The sequence below is a fragment of the Bactrocera neohumeralis genome, chromosome 2 (genome assembly GCF_024586455.1).
Source record: "Bactrocera neohumeralis isolate Rockhampton chromosome 2, APGP_CSIRO_Bneo_wtdbg2-racon-allhic-juicebox.fasta_v2, whole genome shotgun sequence".
NCBI classification, from domain to species: domain Eukaryota; kingdom Metazoa; phylum Arthropoda; class Insecta; order Diptera; family Tephritidae; genus Bactrocera; species Bactrocera neohumeralis.
The window spans coordinates 49,569,464-49,587,090 of record NC_065919.1 but is presented as its reverse complement, the minus strand read 5'-3'; the positions used below and the strand labels follow the sequence as shown (position 1 = coordinate 49,587,090).

General features: G+C 34.1%; 1 protein-coding gene and 1 long non-coding RNA gene across 2 annotated transcripts in view; both read right to left on the bottom strand.

Moving 5' to 3' along the window:
* Positions 1–3,248: 3,248 nt before the first annotated feature.
* Positions 3,249–6,249, bottom strand: LOC126751009 (uncharacterized). Its single transcript, XR_007665840.1, has 2 exons — positions 4,724–6,249; positions 3,249–4,608 (listed from the first exon to the last, which is right to left on the bottom strand). It is a non-coding gene; the product is annotated as an uncharacterized LOC126751009 (long non-coding RNA).
* A 4,486-nt stretch (positions 6,250–10,735) lies between these two features.
* The window catches only part of LOC126750937 (uncharacterized), a 179,451-nt gene continuing 172,559 nt past the window's right edge, over positions 10,736–17,627 (bottom strand). The window contains exons 4-7 of the mRNA XM_050460781.1: positions 15,250–15,448; positions 15,094–15,179; positions 14,768–15,023; positions 10,736–14,692 (exon numbers count right to left, since the gene is read on the bottom strand). Coding sequence (XP_050316738.1) covers positions 12,104–14,692; positions 14,768–15,023; positions 15,094–15,179; positions 15,250–15,448 — 3,130 coding nt within the window. The 3' untranslated portion in view covers positions 10,736–12,103. The remainder of the gene's footprint in view (positions 14,693–14,767; positions 15,024–15,093; positions 15,180–15,249; positions 15,449–17,627) is intronic.

Genomic DNA, 17,627 nt, shown 5'->3' with positions numbered 1-17,627 from the left:
AATGACTCGTTCGAATATTTCTACTGGCAACTGGCGAATAACACGCGTGATGTTTTGCTTCAACTTCAGTATCTAAGCAGGATTGTCTGCATAGACTTTAGACTTTACATATCCCTGCCGGTTAAGTGTCACGGTGTGATGCCACACGATCTTAGTGGTCAATTGACCCAGAAAGTGAAATTATCTGCCCGCCGAAGTGTCCTCTCATTAAATCTATGGATTAATGCAATGTGTGTAAAGTGATCACGAGCTTCAGTTTTAAGCATCAAAGCATCGGTTATTATGGCGCGACGGTCGGTTCTCACCATTGACGGTTACGTTCTCACCGGTATCATTTTTGGACCGATAATTCCACCGGCATACAGACCACACCAAACTGTTGTGTTTTCTAGATGAAATGGCAGCTCTTGAATGTTATCGGGTTGCTTTTTGTGCCAAACGCGGCAACTTTGCTTTTTTACATACCCATTAAGCCAGAAATGCGCCTCATCGCTGAACGAATGATGACTCGAAAACATCGGATCTTCTTTAAACCTTTTAAGAGGCCATGGAGCGAGGCGGTCAATAAGGAGTGGTCGTATTGAGGAGTTTGCGCGAGAACATCCGTCGAAAATTGTGGAAGCACAGCTCATGGATTTGAAGCCATGATGATGCACCACCGTGTGACTTTTTCGTGTTCCACAAACTGAAATTGCCGCTCCGTGAAATCCGTTTACATTCGATCGAAGAGATAAAACAAAATTCGCTGAAAGAGCTGAAAGCCATACCAAAAAGTGCTTATGAAAAGTGTTTCGAGGACTGGAAAGTCGTTGGCATAAGTGTATTACATCTGGTTGGGATTACTTTGAAGGCGACAAAATGCATATATTGAGGCATTATTAAATGTTTTGCGTCTTGTTTACAATTTCCAGGTCTTTTTAGTCACAATTTATTTAAACCAAAATGCTTTTTAAACTTGCTTTAACAAGTGTTATTGGGATTTTTGGAACAAAACATTTTATTAATTTTCAGTCTGGTATTTAGGATTTTGATTTTTTTTATTTATAGGGTTAGAAATTTTAAATTCGAGTTATCCAATACTCGAATGGTTTAGCAAAAGAACTAAATTTTTTCAAGAATTTGTTTTAATGACTCAATATTCAAGGTTTCTTTGAACAACCGACACTGGCTAATTCTCCGGGGTAGATATTATGTTTTCGAACATAGATGTAGATCACAGGGGGTCATCGGGCGGCAGTGCATTGACTTCCATTTATAATTCATTTGCCAGTACTTCTATTGCTACTTCTTCTTTATATTGTACATAAATGCTTCGGGACAAACCTAATGAACCAAATAGCATAAGTTTAGCGTAACAAGCGAGATTTTCTGCGACATACCAATTTTAATGTTATCATCAAATCGACTTGAAGCACAAAAGTTGCTAAAATTTCACACTTTGTATACACTGAAAATTTCACGAATTTGTACGGTAACAACAAATCGCTCACAAAACCCCTGATTAATATTATAGTTTAATCAGATGCCAGTAGATAGAACTAGTCTCCTTGTATATGAGCAATCCTTAGTACCGCCTAGACCGTTCAAACTTGCAATAAGAAAGGCCAAAAACCCTCACTGACCATAGTTTTATCAGATACTTATGTATATATATATATATATATATAATCGCTATCATTAATACATTCTCGAGATATTCGTCTTTTTAAGTTAGGCTGTATGCAATTTTCATAGATTTTTTAATACATACCGTCTATATATCGAGAATATCATTCATATAGCGACTGTGACCTCGGACCTTTTTTATAGCAAATAAAATTTCCTACAAATTTGTCATATACATTTTTTCTATAGCTTCTGTCATTTACGAGATACATACAAATAAATGTAAAATTCTTGGAAAAATCGGGTTTAGAGCCCCGTACTACCTCGCCGGTGTGAGTTACGACTTTGTTGCACTGGGCACTTTTGTAGAGTGAACAATTCTGAGAAATATGCGTCTAAAGTCAAAGCGATGCCATAAAATACCTCTGAGCAGTAGGAATTTGAAGATAAAAAATAACGATTGTAGTGTATTTTCAATGGGAAATTTTTACATGCCTTGGGCCAGTTCTTAATGTTAATATTAAGGGCTAAAATTTTCATGGATTTTTTTTTAGGGTATTTCAAAGGAAAGTTCGTGACGGGATTGAAAAAAATTGATAATTCAAAAAAAAAAAACCTAATATATATATATATCTCCATATGTCAATTAGTATGTGTTTGGCACCTGTTTGTTGAGGACGTCAAAAGTTTGTCTTTCCTTTGCAATGAAAAAATTTTAACAATGAGCTTGCTTTCGCGTTCCTAATGGAGTCATGACTTTGGAACCGAGGAGAATGTTGTATAAGTGTTTTGTGGAATCTACTTTCACACAGCACACAAGTATTTGAATGGCTTATAGCATGCAGTGAAGCTCATGAAGACATCGAAAACTTGCCTCAACGAAATACTTGTAGTTTATGAAACAGTGTTTAAAAATATTCGTATTGGTATCAAGAAGATAGCAAAAAATCTTAATATTGCTTATGGATGGACTCAGCTTGTTTTAACACTACTCTTCGGCTATCATTCCGCTGAAGTGAATTTATAATATCTTGGTAAGTGCGTTGCTCATTGGTTTCTAAAACAGATTATCTGCTTGAAGACCATCTCTGTATATTTTTGTTAACGTTTAGCGAAGTTTGCTTTTGCTTTCAACTACAGCCAGTTTGAGAGATATCTGAGCTAAATCTGATATTAAACTGAGTTTTTCTATTATATACAATCAAAACTCAATAAAAATATAATAATATAAAAAAAATTAAAGGCAGAGGAAAAGCTCAAAAAGTGCCAAATATAACTTTCAAAATAAATATTGGCACTCTAATTGCATACAGTCTTAATTTCAATCAGATTTTATCCTATAAAAAATATTTAAAATATTTATTTAATATTTTCAATAAATATATATCTAATTTATGAAAGAAAAAAAATAAATAAAATTTGGTAAGAAACAATTTTTCTGTCGCGCTTGCTTTGTATATTTATCGATATTTCTGCCGTCATAGGTACGAACTCGATTGTAAGCAATAAGCTAAATTGACAAGCCTAAAAGTATGCTATGAAAAATCGAAGTTGCCATAACAGCTGCATATGATCAATGCAGTTGAAATTTAGAAAATGTTAAAAGCGACGCGAAGCTAAATTTTAATTAAAACTCGTCAACATTTAACATTTGACATTATTTTTTATTATTAATTTTTATTTTATTATATTTTCATTTCATTTACTTCCATACAATAATTGCTTTGCTTACTTTACTAAATTATTGAAGTAATTAAATACCATTGCTTGCTCAAAACACTTTCCCTTTTAAATTTGGCCTTTCTCAAAACAATAACTTAATGTAGTAAACAGGAGTATATACAGTTACACTTTTTTATGAAATACACTGTAATTTTTTTTTTTCAAAAATTTGACGTATTAAAGAATTTGAAAAAAACAAGTCCGAATTATTGACGAGTTAAAAATTTGTTGGAGTTGAATATAATTACATATGTCATGTTACACGATTTAAAATGTTGAAAATCTACGTAACGGTATTTAAAATGAAAAAGTCGTTTCTTGAAGTAATGTTTTCTTTTTACTTATAATTAAATGTATGATTGCTTGGTGAGATAGTTATGTTCGCGTGTGGTGTCTGTGACTTGGCAACGATGAGTTGATGATGTATGTATGTATGTCTATATGTACATTTAAAAGTGTGCTTTTTAACACTATATTAATTTTTTTAGTAAATTCAATTATAGTTGCAAGTAATGAAATCATGCTTAAAATAGTCAAATAGTTTATAAATGTTATATTTAGTTCTCTTTTTTTAGTTCCTAAATCTCATTCTTGTTGTTAAAATTTATTTTTTATACATTCAGTCCAATATAACCAATATATAACCATTTTATAACCGTTTTGGAACTATTTTATAACCAAAACACACATTTTGTTTGCTAAACCAGGAAAAAAAATATTCAACTTAAGTACAGCTGCGCAAGAAGCTTTGCCAGCTGATAAAAAATATAAAATTTCATCTATAATTCTGATATGCTTAATTTATTGTGGATTGAAAACGTGTTAAAAATAAACTAGCTGTGTCACTATAAGCCGATACTATACTGCTCTATGCTTTAGACTATCTTTCAACACTGCTCTATTTTACATTAATTTGGATGAGAGAGCAACAGCTCAAAAAGTTATGCAATTGAATTCAGTGTTAAAGTGTAAGTGGATGGCTCCGTCCAGCCGTAAAATATTTTTCTTCAACCACTTTACTCAATTATGCCAGTTTATACGGTTTATACCAGTTACTTATCCGATTCATTGCTCTGCAAAATTTTTGGGGAGGACTCTTTCAAGTCGTAAAATATCTTTCTTTAACCACTTTACTCAATTATGCTAGTTCATACGATTTATACCAGTTACCTTTCAATTCATCGCTCTTCAAAATTTTGGAGATGGCTCTTTCAAGTCGTAAAATATCTTTCTTTAACCACTTTACTCAATTATGCCAGTTTATACGATTTATACCAGTTACTTATCCGATTCATTGCTCTGCAAAATTTTTGGAGAGGACTCTTTCAAGTCATAAAATATATTTCTTTAACCACTTTACTCAATTATGCCAGTTTATACGATTTATACCAGTTACTTGTTCGATTCATCGCTCTGCAAAATTTTGTAGACGGCTCTTTCAAGTCGTAAAATATCTTTCTTTAACCACTTAACTCAATTATGCCAGTTTATAAAATTTATACCAGTTACTTGTTCGATTCATTCAATATATGTATAGTGACAGTTTCGATACTTTTTCAATTAGAGCTCCAAAGAAAGTCAAAATAATTAGTGAACGAAAAATATTTTCAAAAATGTTTATGATTTACATACATATGTATATGTACATATGTATATTTAATTATACTTACATATGTATATACTACATACATTTTTATGCAAGCTTATGCAGATATGACTGACTATATGAGGTGTCTTAACAAATGCAAAACAACTTTCTTAAAAATTCAAACTTTTCAGCAACACTGTTTTGGCAATGGATTTTCACATACATATACACATGTATCGACATAATACTTAATTGTATAAGAAACATATAAATAATTATTTTCAAGTTTTAAATTACTACAGCAATAAAAAGTTCGCGCTACAGCGCCTTTGAAAAAATGGACGACAATGGTTCATACTATTTTGTAACTATGTATGTCTGCATAATACTAGAGACACATGCTAATAAAGTGGACCTGCTCAATTCAACTACTTATGTGTATGTGTTACAGATGTAAATGTTTAAATCTTACTTATGCAAAATACAAATACATATGTACAAGATTGCACGCGCCGACACTTACAACTAGCTGGACTACTATACAAACGTATTTATGTATGTTTACTATATTTTTATATATTTATATACATATGTACTATATAAGTGTTTTTTTTTTCATTACAGAATCTTGCTTTAAATGGTTTTCAACGTGTGTAATTTGTGTGGAAATTTATAAAATAACCTAAAAATTTTCAAAACGCTGTTTTCGTGAAAATTTAAACCGTTACTCAATTCGCCAATTTCCATTGCAAAGTCTTAGTGTTATTGTAATTAATTTTCCTTATGTGATTTGTTGGAATCAAATGCATTTTGTAAGGCCTTCATCGCTTCATAATTGCAAAATGCTTTCACCCACACATACACAGACGAACAAAGCCGATTATTATTTTATTCTCAATTTTATGTTTTTTTTTTTTTAATTTTCATATCAAAAACCATTATTTTGTTCTTTTTACTTTAACTTCAGTCTTTACTCATTTCAATTAAATATTTGCTTTAACAATTTTACAAACTTGCAATATTGAAGATATGCGATTTTCTTTGAAAATATGTAATATGAACAGAAATTGTGAGATTGGAGATATAAATAAAAAATGTAAAAAAATATAATATATAAATAGGAAAAACAGAAAAATAATAAAAAAAGTAGTTAGATCATAATAAATTTTCTTATTTAATATAACAATATTCAATAATAACAAACTCAAAAATACATGAAAATTGTAAATAAAACGCAAAATATTTAATTATTCATCAATGTTTATGCCAACAAATTTTCCAGTCCTCGAAAAACACCTTCCATATATTGTGTTATCTCTCGATCGACTGAAAACGGATTCAGCACTGAAAACGCAAAATATGGTGAATAAGATGGTTGATCGATGGATTATCATTTTGGTTTTTTCGGTCAAAATCGTGGCCGATGCGATGGTGCATTATCATTTTGTAAAATCCATGAATTATTCTTCCACAATTCCGGCCGTTATCGATGGATGTTCTCACGCAAACGTCTCAATACGACCAAATAGAACTCCTTATTGATCGTCTGTCGCGCCGAAACAAATTCATGATACACCAGACCATGAATATCGAAAAAACAAACAGCACTACCTTGATTTTTGAGCGGCTTTGGCGTGGTTGTTTTTGATTTCGGCTTGTTTTTTCCCTCCATTCCGATTACTGTTGACTTGTTTGCATGTCAAACTCACAAATACATGTCTCATCGGCAGTTATAATGCTCTCCATGAGACCTGTTTACGGTACTCTTTAAAAAAAACTCAGCTTTATTGAGACGAGTCAAGCAAGAAGGCGTTTCATACCCAAAATCACTCCAACAGATTCGCCAGAGATGTCCAGCTCTCTTGCCATCTCTCTTACATTTGCCTGACGATTTTCAAGCATCATATCCTTCACCTTTTTTAAATTTTTATCGAAGGTCGTCCAAAATGAGATACATATGTCTTCGACAATCTCCCGACCGTCTTTGAAGACTTTGTACCGCTCGAGGCTTGTGTTTTTGATAAAACTGAATCATCGTAAGCCTTTTCCAGCATTCTCAACGATTCGCAGACAAAATTTGGCTCGAAATACAAAATTTGAAACAAATTCTTTGTTCGATATTTTTAGCCATTTTTTGAAATATCGCAATTTTGTCAGAATGTGTGAAGTTGAGGTTGCAATTAATTCATTGAAGATTAATTGATTACAAATAATTTTGAAATTTATCATCTCAATTATTGGATAAAAAAAAACAAAAAGTAAATTTGTAATCCCAAAAAAAAAATATCAAATTAAAAAATAAAAAAACGTTAATCTAAGTTTAAAATATAAGAAAAAATTTAATAAAATTTAAATTTGAATTCCGATTTTTGAAAAATTTTTAACGCTTCATTTTTTCAATTCTTGATCGTAAAAAATTTGAATCAAAAATGAAAAAATTTCGTTTCTAATACCAAAATTGGATTTAAGAACTGAAAATGAATTATGATCCAAAATTTTTTAAATGATAAATTGGCAACCCAGACTTCTTCTCAACTTTTACTTTTCAAAACCAAATTTAGCTGAATATAAAAAATGCGAAACACAATAGCGCAATAGCTTAAACCGAACCGAAAATGCTTTTAAATTCGTTCTCAAGACAATCGGGCCTACATACGAAGCCGATCCTAACTGTCAACTTTGTAGTATGCAACAAAATAAATAAGAAAATGTTTTCTGCAACAAAATATTGGAAATCTGCATAACAGAAAAAATTAACTATAACAACAACAATAAAAATCGTTACCAACTTATATTAAAGATAAGAAAAAAAGTCAACTCAAGTAAAAAATTTAACTCAAAATATTTTTTTCATTTATTTTGTAATCTTAACTCAATTACCATTACTACAGCAATACATTATATAATTAAGCAAAGTTAAAAACTAATTTAATACACACAAAATAACTTAACTACGCAATAATAGATAAAGTTAAAGATTTATAAGTATTTAGCTTGTGATAGCGGGAAATTAAGCAACCGGTACAGGGTGGAGTCAAAACGAAAATATTTGTGTTCCTTTGCTTACAAGCAAAATAATTTGTTTAATTTGTAGTAGTAGTGGTAAAAATATATATGCTATCAAATTTCACGCACGCTGGCAAGCGATTTTAAAACACTTCACAAGTTTATTTTAAGTTGTTATGTTTAGTTTAGCTATGAATATTAATTCTTTTAAACTCTGCTGCTTTCATTTTCAAGACATTAGCTGCACCAATAATTTTTTGCTTGCGTTAAAGGACAAAAAATTCACAAAATAACTTTTTTGGAGTAACTATTTTTTGTTTGGCAAAATTATTATTTTTTATATATATTATTATTTTTGCAAATTAATATTTTAAGATACATATTTTTAATTATTTTTTTTTACACAAAAATTATTATTTTTAACCAAAATTATAATTAAAAAAAACAACTATTTTTAACAAATTATCTTTTTTAAACAAAAGTATTTTTTTTTACAAAAAATTATTAGTTTTAAACAAAAGAATTTTTTTTTACAAAAAATTATTAATTTTTAACCAAAATATATTTTTTTACCAAAACTATTTTTTACACAATTTATTTTTTTACCAAAATTTTTATTATTTTTTTAATAAATAATTTTTGTTTAATCGAAACTATTTATTTAACCAATTACTTTTTTCAATCAAGACTATTTTTTATTACAAAGTATTTTACGCTTTATATAAAATTATTATTTTTTAAGCAAAATGCATATGAACATATATTCATTTTACCAAAACAATTTTTTTTACAAAAAATATTTTTTTTTACAAAAATTATTATTTTTTTTAAACAAATTATTTTTTTTACTAAAATTATTATTTTTGTTAATCAAAATTAATTATTTTTCAAACAAAATATATGTATCTATTAATTTTACCAAAACTATTTCTTTTACACAATTAATTTTTTTAATAAAAACTTATTTTTTGACCCAAATTATTATTATTTTTTTTTCCAAAATTAATTATTTTTTTAACAAATTATTTTTGTTTTGACGAAACTATTTTTTTAACAAAAAATTTTTTATTAATTTATTTCCTCAAAGCAAACAATTATATGTGTTTATGCAGTTTTAGTAATTTTTGCAATTGAAATTTGCCTTTCACTAATAAAAATTAATTTACAAATCACCCCTTTTCATTAATAATATTTTAATACAAATTAAGCAAATTAATTAAAGTACTTATAACTTAGCAAAAACATATTTAGAGTGCGCAAATAAATACTTAAAACGAGTAATCATTAATTATTTATATAATTATTTTGTGTTTATAGCTTTGCCATTAGAGTATACAAAATTCAAAATTTAAGCGGACCGTCTAAATTTCATTGAAAATGACGACACCGAAACAAACGAAATTAATAAAAAAAAAAATTAAACAAATATTTTATTTCGGTTTTTTTTTTAGATTTTTTATATACAAATATTATTATTTTTTTTTGTGGCGCCTACAAGCAAAAACTGTTCATAATAAACAACAACAGCATAAATATTAAATTAAAAAAGTTTAGCATTGAAATTAAATAGTGTAAAGGACTAGGAAAACATGAACATGCCATTTTGTAGTGCTCATTTTCAATAACGGCATTTGTTTCGTTGAAGTTGCCTAAAAAATAAAGAGTATGCCACAAAAATGTACGCACGAAGACTTAACTCATTTGGTATTCACCGCCATGTGACTGTATAAATACCTATAATTTGTTCATAATTACTAGGAGCAGCCATCATTAGATATGACGACAAACATTTTCAACATTGGTTTGTTTATAATGCTTAATATTGCAAAAAAAATATATTTTTTTTTAGTTTACTAAAGACATTTGGCGCGATATTCTGCTTAATTTCTTTTTTGAAGAATTTTTTAATAAAATTATTTTTCAGAATTTTTTCCAACTTTTTTTCAGAAAAAAAAATTTTTAAGAAATAATTTCATTGAAATTTAAAAAAAAAAATCTTTTAAGAAATAATTTCATTGACCCTTAAAAAAAAATATTTTTTAAGAAATAATTTCTTTAATTTCTTTTTTTAAGTATTATTTTAGAAAAAAAAATTTAAAGAAATTATTTTGAAAAAAGTTTTAACGAAATTAATTTATTGAATTTTTTTTTAGAAAAAAGTTTTTAACATTTGTTTACTGAAATTTCTTTAGAAAAATTTTTTTTAACGAAATTATTTTATTAACACTTTATTTCGATTTTTGTAAAGAATATTTTTTCATTTCTTACAAAATTTTGTTTGTTTTTCGATTTTTTTTTAAGTAAATACTTTATTGTGTTTAGCAACCAGCTATGCGCGCGCACCTAAATCATAAACAGCAAGTATAAATAAAATAATTACTTAAACTATTTACTTGTTTTGTCTTAGAATTGCCATTATCAGAATGCACCCTCTTTTTACATATTTTTATTTATTTAATTATTAATTTTTTTTGCGTTTTCATCTCTATTTTTCATTTAATACTGCATTCCTTACCTTCAACAATTGCTTACTTCATTTCATTTATTTATATACACACATATGTATATATATTTTTTTTTGTTTTTTTTCTTCTTCTTTTGTTTTGTTTTGTTTGTGATAAAAGGTATTTGCTTAACAACTTTTAACTTCTCAAACATTTTTTTATTATTATTATCGCTTTTCTTTCGCACTTTTTGCTTACTTAAAAGGTTAGTAGAATATTTTGGCTTTCACTTGCATTGCTTTCATTTCTCCTCCAACTCCTTCGCTTTATGCGCTTATTTTTACAGGACACAATCAATGCTTCGCGTTCATTTTTGATTTGTGTGTTTTCACCACTTAACGAGTACAAAACTTTATTTCTCATATATCGGCTTTTATAATTGGTTATATACTATATATGTATATGTATATGTATTGTGAACAGGAAGATATAGTTTTTTTTATAATTTTCATTTTCAATTGAAATTATTGATATTATTTATATATTTGTATATCGTGTGTAAACTTAAATAGTTAGTGATCTCTTACGCTTTACTGCTGTTTTAGCGCATTTTCTCTTTATATATATATATATATGTACTAAATGTACTAACAAATAATTTGATGACATAACAGAACAAAAAAGTATGTAGGTGAAACAACAGTAGTTTTCGTTGTTCTTATTATGATATGAAATGACATTGCAAAGTTATAAGAATATATATTGCAAAGTGATGGAGTTTTGTTGTTGGTTTGTTGCTTTGTTGGCAGAACTTTATTCGTGTTTTATTTTTTATATTTTTGAGTGGCAATTTGTTTAAGGAAAGTTGCAGCTGCTTAGTTTTTTAAATTGTTTTATTTTGTGGTGGCTGCTACATTTTTGAGTTATGCTGTTTATGCATTTAGGCGAATTACAAAAGCAAAATTAACTATGGTTTCGGCTTAGAACACAATTTTGTATTTTTTTTTTCAAGATTTAATTGATGTGTGAATAAATTTTTAACAACGCATAGAAAGTGAGGTGCTGAAAAACTTGATTTTTGGGCAAATTTCATAAAATTTTTTAAAGATTGGTGTTTGACCAAATTAAGTTAATACGCATTAAAAGTGAGGTTAGGTGATGAAAAAAATTTTTTTTTTTTGCAAAATGTTTGACCAAATTATGTTAATACGCATTAAAAGTGAGGTTAGGTTCTGAAAAACTAGTCTTTTTTTGGCAAAATGTTTGTTTTATATAATATATGCTTGGCTATTTTTTTCCATATTGGCGACCATTTCAGCACTTTTATAGTTTCTCTTATAAAACTCAAATCCGTCGGGCTCAGATAGGTTTAAATATATAAATGAAACAGTACTGCAAAGTGCTTTATATTTCCATGTTTTCAATTTTTAGGTTAACTTTTTGAGGCCTCACTTACGCTGCCACAAGCAACAACACAAATTATTTAAAGTTCCGCCTCTTTTGCTTAAAAGCAGCTGCAACTTTGCGCCAACATCTCGCCAACTCACCACAGTTGTGTGCAACTCCATAAAACAGTGCGAAAATGTATAACAATTATGAAATGATGGTGAAAATGAATGAATGTGTAATGAAATTGAAGAAGAACAAATTAAAACGCCACATACGCGGCTGTCAGCGATTTAAAACACAGTGTTGCTGCTACGATAAATACCGACGCTTCGACTTGCCGCCTTACATCCTACTTCGTTGTGCCAACACCATTCGTTAGACTACTGGACGCATGCGCTTGCGCTAACGCTGACGTTTGCTGCGACTGCTGCTGCTGCATGCGCTGTTGCTGCTGTTGTTGTTGTTGCTGCTGTTGCTTCGTTTTGTCGAATATTTGCAGCTTGGACTTGACAGCACCTTCGCACACTGTCAAACGCTGCTGCGCCGGCTTCTTATCCAATTCGAAGCAGAATGCCTCATAATCCGAACTTAATGCCGCGTGCCGTTTGAAGTCGGTGTAACGTCGCATATCGTACGTGGCCAAATTGCTGAGGCCATATGAGCTGGTGGCTGCCATGGCGGCGGCGGCAGCTGTGGATGCGGCACTATTTGACGTACTTGTTGTGTGTGCGCTACCGCTGGCGCTTGTGGAGCCGCTGCGTAAAAATGCGCCACGACCAGGTCCGGGCGCCATGTCATCAGGTACTTGTCGCTTACGTTCGAAATATTCAACGATTGTTGCGATTTGTGCCGAACGCGTACTCGGTATAGCGGTGAACGAGCGGTCGTCCCATAGCAACGAATCGGAGCCGGCTAAACTGCTGATGTCATCGGAACTGTCGGTGTAAATGGATGAGGTACGATTCTTGCAGTAGAGCAGTTGATTAACGGCGAAATTGTTGCGTTGCAACACCGAATGTATGCCCGAGTCGAGTGCTAAGCGATTCATTAGACCCATATCGATGGAGGTGGTCGAGGCTGCCGTCGCTGTTACATATGTGGTCGAGTTGTTGACGGCCGGGTCAGTATCCTCATTGAAACACGAGTAAAAACCGCTCTCAATGGAATCACGTCGCGTTAAAGTACCTTTATTCGGTAGCAAATCACACGGTTTAATTTCATGCAGCTCAAAATCGGGACATGACGAAACGGAGGCCGGTGTGGCTACCAACGAAGCCATTTGCGGTTGTGATGGTGGTGTAGGCGATGAAACAGCTAATGCCGTAATGTTGCTCGATATTTTTATTTTAGGCGGATCGGGCTCCTCACAACCATCCTCTGACGTGGAATACACTGTGCTGTTGCCGCAATCGACAGTCAAAGCTGACGATGCCGGGGTACATATAGTCGTCGCTGATGCCGTTGTTGGCGTCGCCAAGGCATTTGCAGCGGTTGTAGCCTCATCGATGTTGACATTGCCATTCCCGCTGCTGCACATGAAAAGCGGATGTGTATAAAGCGAATTGGCGCGGTACTTGCGTGCGGCTGGCGTTGATAGGTGCAGCGCGCGTGGCTCAGCGGAATCATCGCTACTTGATTCGGCGTCGGCGCAGTTGCCGCCACCATCGCCATCGGGCTCACCGTCGGATGCACAGTCATCGCAGTCGTCATCATCTTCGACCACGGACGCGTCTGTAGTCGAGACGGGACCATGTGCCGTTGCTTTCAGTTCGCTAACGCTGAATTTGCGCGTCAATTGCGGCGATGAGGGTAAGCTCTTTGGTTCATTTGGGGTGGCGGGCAAACCACGACCAACGCCGCCGGCGCTTAAACGTGCGGCCACCGCACTGCCAACTTCGCTCGTTGTCACCGTTTTGTTTGTGCTTTTTGCCAACTCGGCTGCCAATTCTTTGAAGAACGGCGCGGACATTTCAAAACACGAACTGAACAGATCACCCACACCGGCGGCATACGTTTTCGGATTAGCGCCGAGTATCTTTTTGACGCCACGCAACTGTGCCAGCGTGGTGAATGGATTACTCTTCACACCATTGTGATCGGAACGGATGGGTTTGTAGTGTGGATCCTTCAAGCACATAGTTTCGGCGACTTTACGCAATGTCAATGCGGCTGTTTGCTGCGTCGGTGGTTTAATCGCAGGTGACGGCACTTGTGTGGCGTCCACGGCGGCGACAGAAACATACGGCGGTTGTGTGGACTTCTCGCTGCCACCATTTATGCGCGACAGTGCGGGCGGAGTTGGTGAGTGTGTGGACGAGCGTTGCCGTTGCATTTGATGACAGCGCGCCTTATCGCTCGGCGTCGTGTGTAGCGGAAAATGTATAATGTTTTCGCTATACGAACGTCGATGCTGTTGTAATTGCAGATCGGCTTCTAGCTTTTTGGTCACACGCCGTACACGCGTCTCCAATACATGATCCTCGAATTCGTTGTATTCCGTTGACGAGCCATTCGGTGTTTGATATGGTGTGGTGCTGCCACCTGTGCCGTCATTTTTACCGTTAGGAAAACGGAAGCCGTTCTCATCTAACTCCTTGTAATTCTGCGTCGTGGCAGTACCGGCGGGCGCAGTTTGAATGACCGGCGCTTTCAACGCAGTGGCACTCTTGCGACAACTACAACAACTGGCATTGTTGTGCAGTGTGCTGCTGGAGTAGCATTGTCGCAAGCAGTCGTTTTTGTGACCCGCCGTTGAATTATCGTGTGCAGCATCCGACGCTGCACCGTTAACTGAACTATTCAACTCTAGTGAATTTAGTAGGCTCGATGTATTCAGCGACGAGTTGCAGTCACCGTTACAGCCATTCTCATGATCCTGCATTATTTGCTTCAGCTTCTTGACAGCTTCGTGGAAAGTCGGGCGACTTTTGGCTTCGTACTGCGTTGTGTGTGATAAAAAGAGGGAGAAAATTTAAGATATATCTCATAAATTCAAAAAAATAATGCAACTTACGATGCAGCAGTAGAAAGCCAAGCGTAGAAATACCGCAGGTGTGTCCATGGGACATAGTTCGGCGAAAGCCAAATAATCCAAACCGAAGGCGTCAGTGCGTGGCATCACATCCGGATCGGCGACTATGCGTGCGATTATCTCGCATTGAATTATGCCAAAGGAGAAGACATCGCTTGTCTGATCATACCATTGACCCTTGAGGCACTCGGGGCTTACCCAATAAGGTGAGCCGACTGTGTCGAGGCGCGTTTTGCCGCTATAAAAATGTTAATGTATGCTATATAAATATCTGTATGCTATACTCATATGTGTAGTGTTTGACTTACTGCTTATCTGGTATTTTAGCCGCCAAACCGAAATCGCCTACGACTGCATCAAATTGTCCATCGGGCATATTCCGTATTAACACATTCTAGAAGTAAATTAAATTATGATTTTTTAGTATTTTCGAAAATATTTATAAGTTTATGCTTTTAACGAACTTTGCTTGTTAAGTCGCGATGGAAAATGCCCGCGTCGTGCACATACGCCATGCCATTCGCAATGCCCAGCGCCAGTCTTAGTTTCATAGCAGCAGTCAGGACCGCCTCTTGGTTGGCCAGTAGCTGCTCCAGCGAACCGCCTTCGATGTACTCAGTAAGGGCATGCAGCTGACCTTCTTGCACACAGACACCCATAAAACTGCAAATATACAAAAGTGGAAAATGGAAATTTTAAAATCGTGTTTGATAAGAGAAAATTAAATTGTTGTGTTGTATATACATATGGATATAATTTTATTTTAGAGTATTTTATGATTACATAATATCGGGGCATAATTAACTGTAGTTAATAAAAATTAACATTTTATTTATTTAGAGTCATACTTTGTAGAAGATGGTCGGACAAAAGCATGCCCAACGATTGGAATTTAAGTGTGCTCTGCCCAGTTCCCAAAAACAGAGACCCCATAATCTGCGCCAACTACCGTGGAATAAGCCTCCTCAAGATCGCATATAAGATTTTATCGAGCGATTGATTGGACCAACTCTTCGTCGATTTTAAAGCAGCCTTCGATAGCACGAAAAGGAGCTGCCTTTATGCCGCTATGTCCGAATTTAGTATCCCAGCACTAATACGACTGTGTAGGCTGTCGTTGAGCAGCACCACAATCTCCGTCAGAATCGGGAAGGACCTCCGCCACTCTCTATCGTATGACTTCTTCGATCTTTTGCTGGAAAAAGTAATACGAACTGGAGAGCTAAATAGAGAAGGTACCATCTTCTAAAAGAGTGTTCAGCTGATGGCGTACGACGATGATAGTGATATCATTCGCCTCAATACCCCGTTAGTTCTGCTTTCTCCAAACTGGATAAGGAAGCAAAGTAAATGAGTCTGGCAGAGAACGAGGGCAAGACGAAATATCTCCTGTCATTAAACAAACAGTCGTCGCACTCGCGACTTGGCTCTCACGTCAATGTTGACAGTCACAACTTCGAAGTGGTAGATAATTTCGTTTATCTTGGAACCGGTATCAACACCACTAACAATGTCAGCCTGAAAATTCAACGCAGAATAAATCTCTTGCCAACAGGTGCTACTACGGACTGAGGTGCCAGTTGAGAAGTAAAGTCCTCTCTCAACAAACAGAGACCAAAATCTACTAGTCACTCATTAGCTTCGTCCCGCTAAATGGTGCGGAGGTACGGACGATGACAACATCTGATGAGTAAGCGTTACTAGGTTCTGCAGAAGATTTATGGTCCTTTGCGCATTGGCAACGACGAATACCGCAGTCGTTGAGGTGTACGAGATAACGACGACATTGACATAGTTCAGCGAATTAAGAGTCGCTGTACGTTGGCTAGGTCATGTCGTCCGAATGGCTCTGAGAGTATTCGACGCAGTACCCGCCGGGGGAAGCAGAGGAAGAGGAAGACCTCCACTCCGTTGGAAAGACCAGCAGGAGAAGGACCTGGCTACAATAAAATCCTCTAAAAAGCGAAAAGAAAGAACGTCTGACGCGCTGTTGTAACTCGGCTATACCTACGTAAGCGGTCTCTACGCAAATAAAAAAGAAGAATACATAGTATAAGCTAGCAAAAACTTATCAGAAATTTATTTATGATTTTCCGTCCATTGCTCTGACAGTACACGTATGTACATATATTATCATAAAAAAACTAAATTTAATTTAAGGTTATATTATCGGATTAGATTAGTATTAAAACAATTGATTAATGACTTTATTATCTTCACAAGTCAAATCGATAAGAGCGCCAACGTTGCGATTAGATTATGATAATCTATGAACTGATTAGTTATTCAAGATTAACTGAGAACTAGAACTTTGATCCGGTAGTTATAATAGGAAAATCATAACGGAAATTCCCAGCACAGAATATACACTTTGTTAATTTCTTTACTTATGAACTATAACTAGATGGTATTTTATTAATCTGACTCCATTAATTAATCTCGTAATTTTCGGAGATACCACATCTGGAGAAAATATTTTCAACCAAACAGATAATTCAAGGCCTCAACCAAAAACACACCCTTTGAGAGGGCGATCCTCGTAGCGTTGAACTTGTCAAAAGCCTCTGACACAGTCAATCACAAAACGGTACTTGAGAACATCGAAAAATCTACTATCTATGAACTACCTGAGCGATCATCCGTACTGTTTCGAGGTATATAAATATTCTAAATTGAAAAGAATTAAACAGGGGGTTCCACAGGGGGTTCCGCAGGTTGGTTCCTCTCCCCGTTGCTGTTTAACTTCCATATTTCGAAACTCCCTCAACCAGCAGAGGGAGTTTTTATCATCTTATACGCTGATGATTGACGATAATGACCTCGGGCAATGGAATCGGTTGAA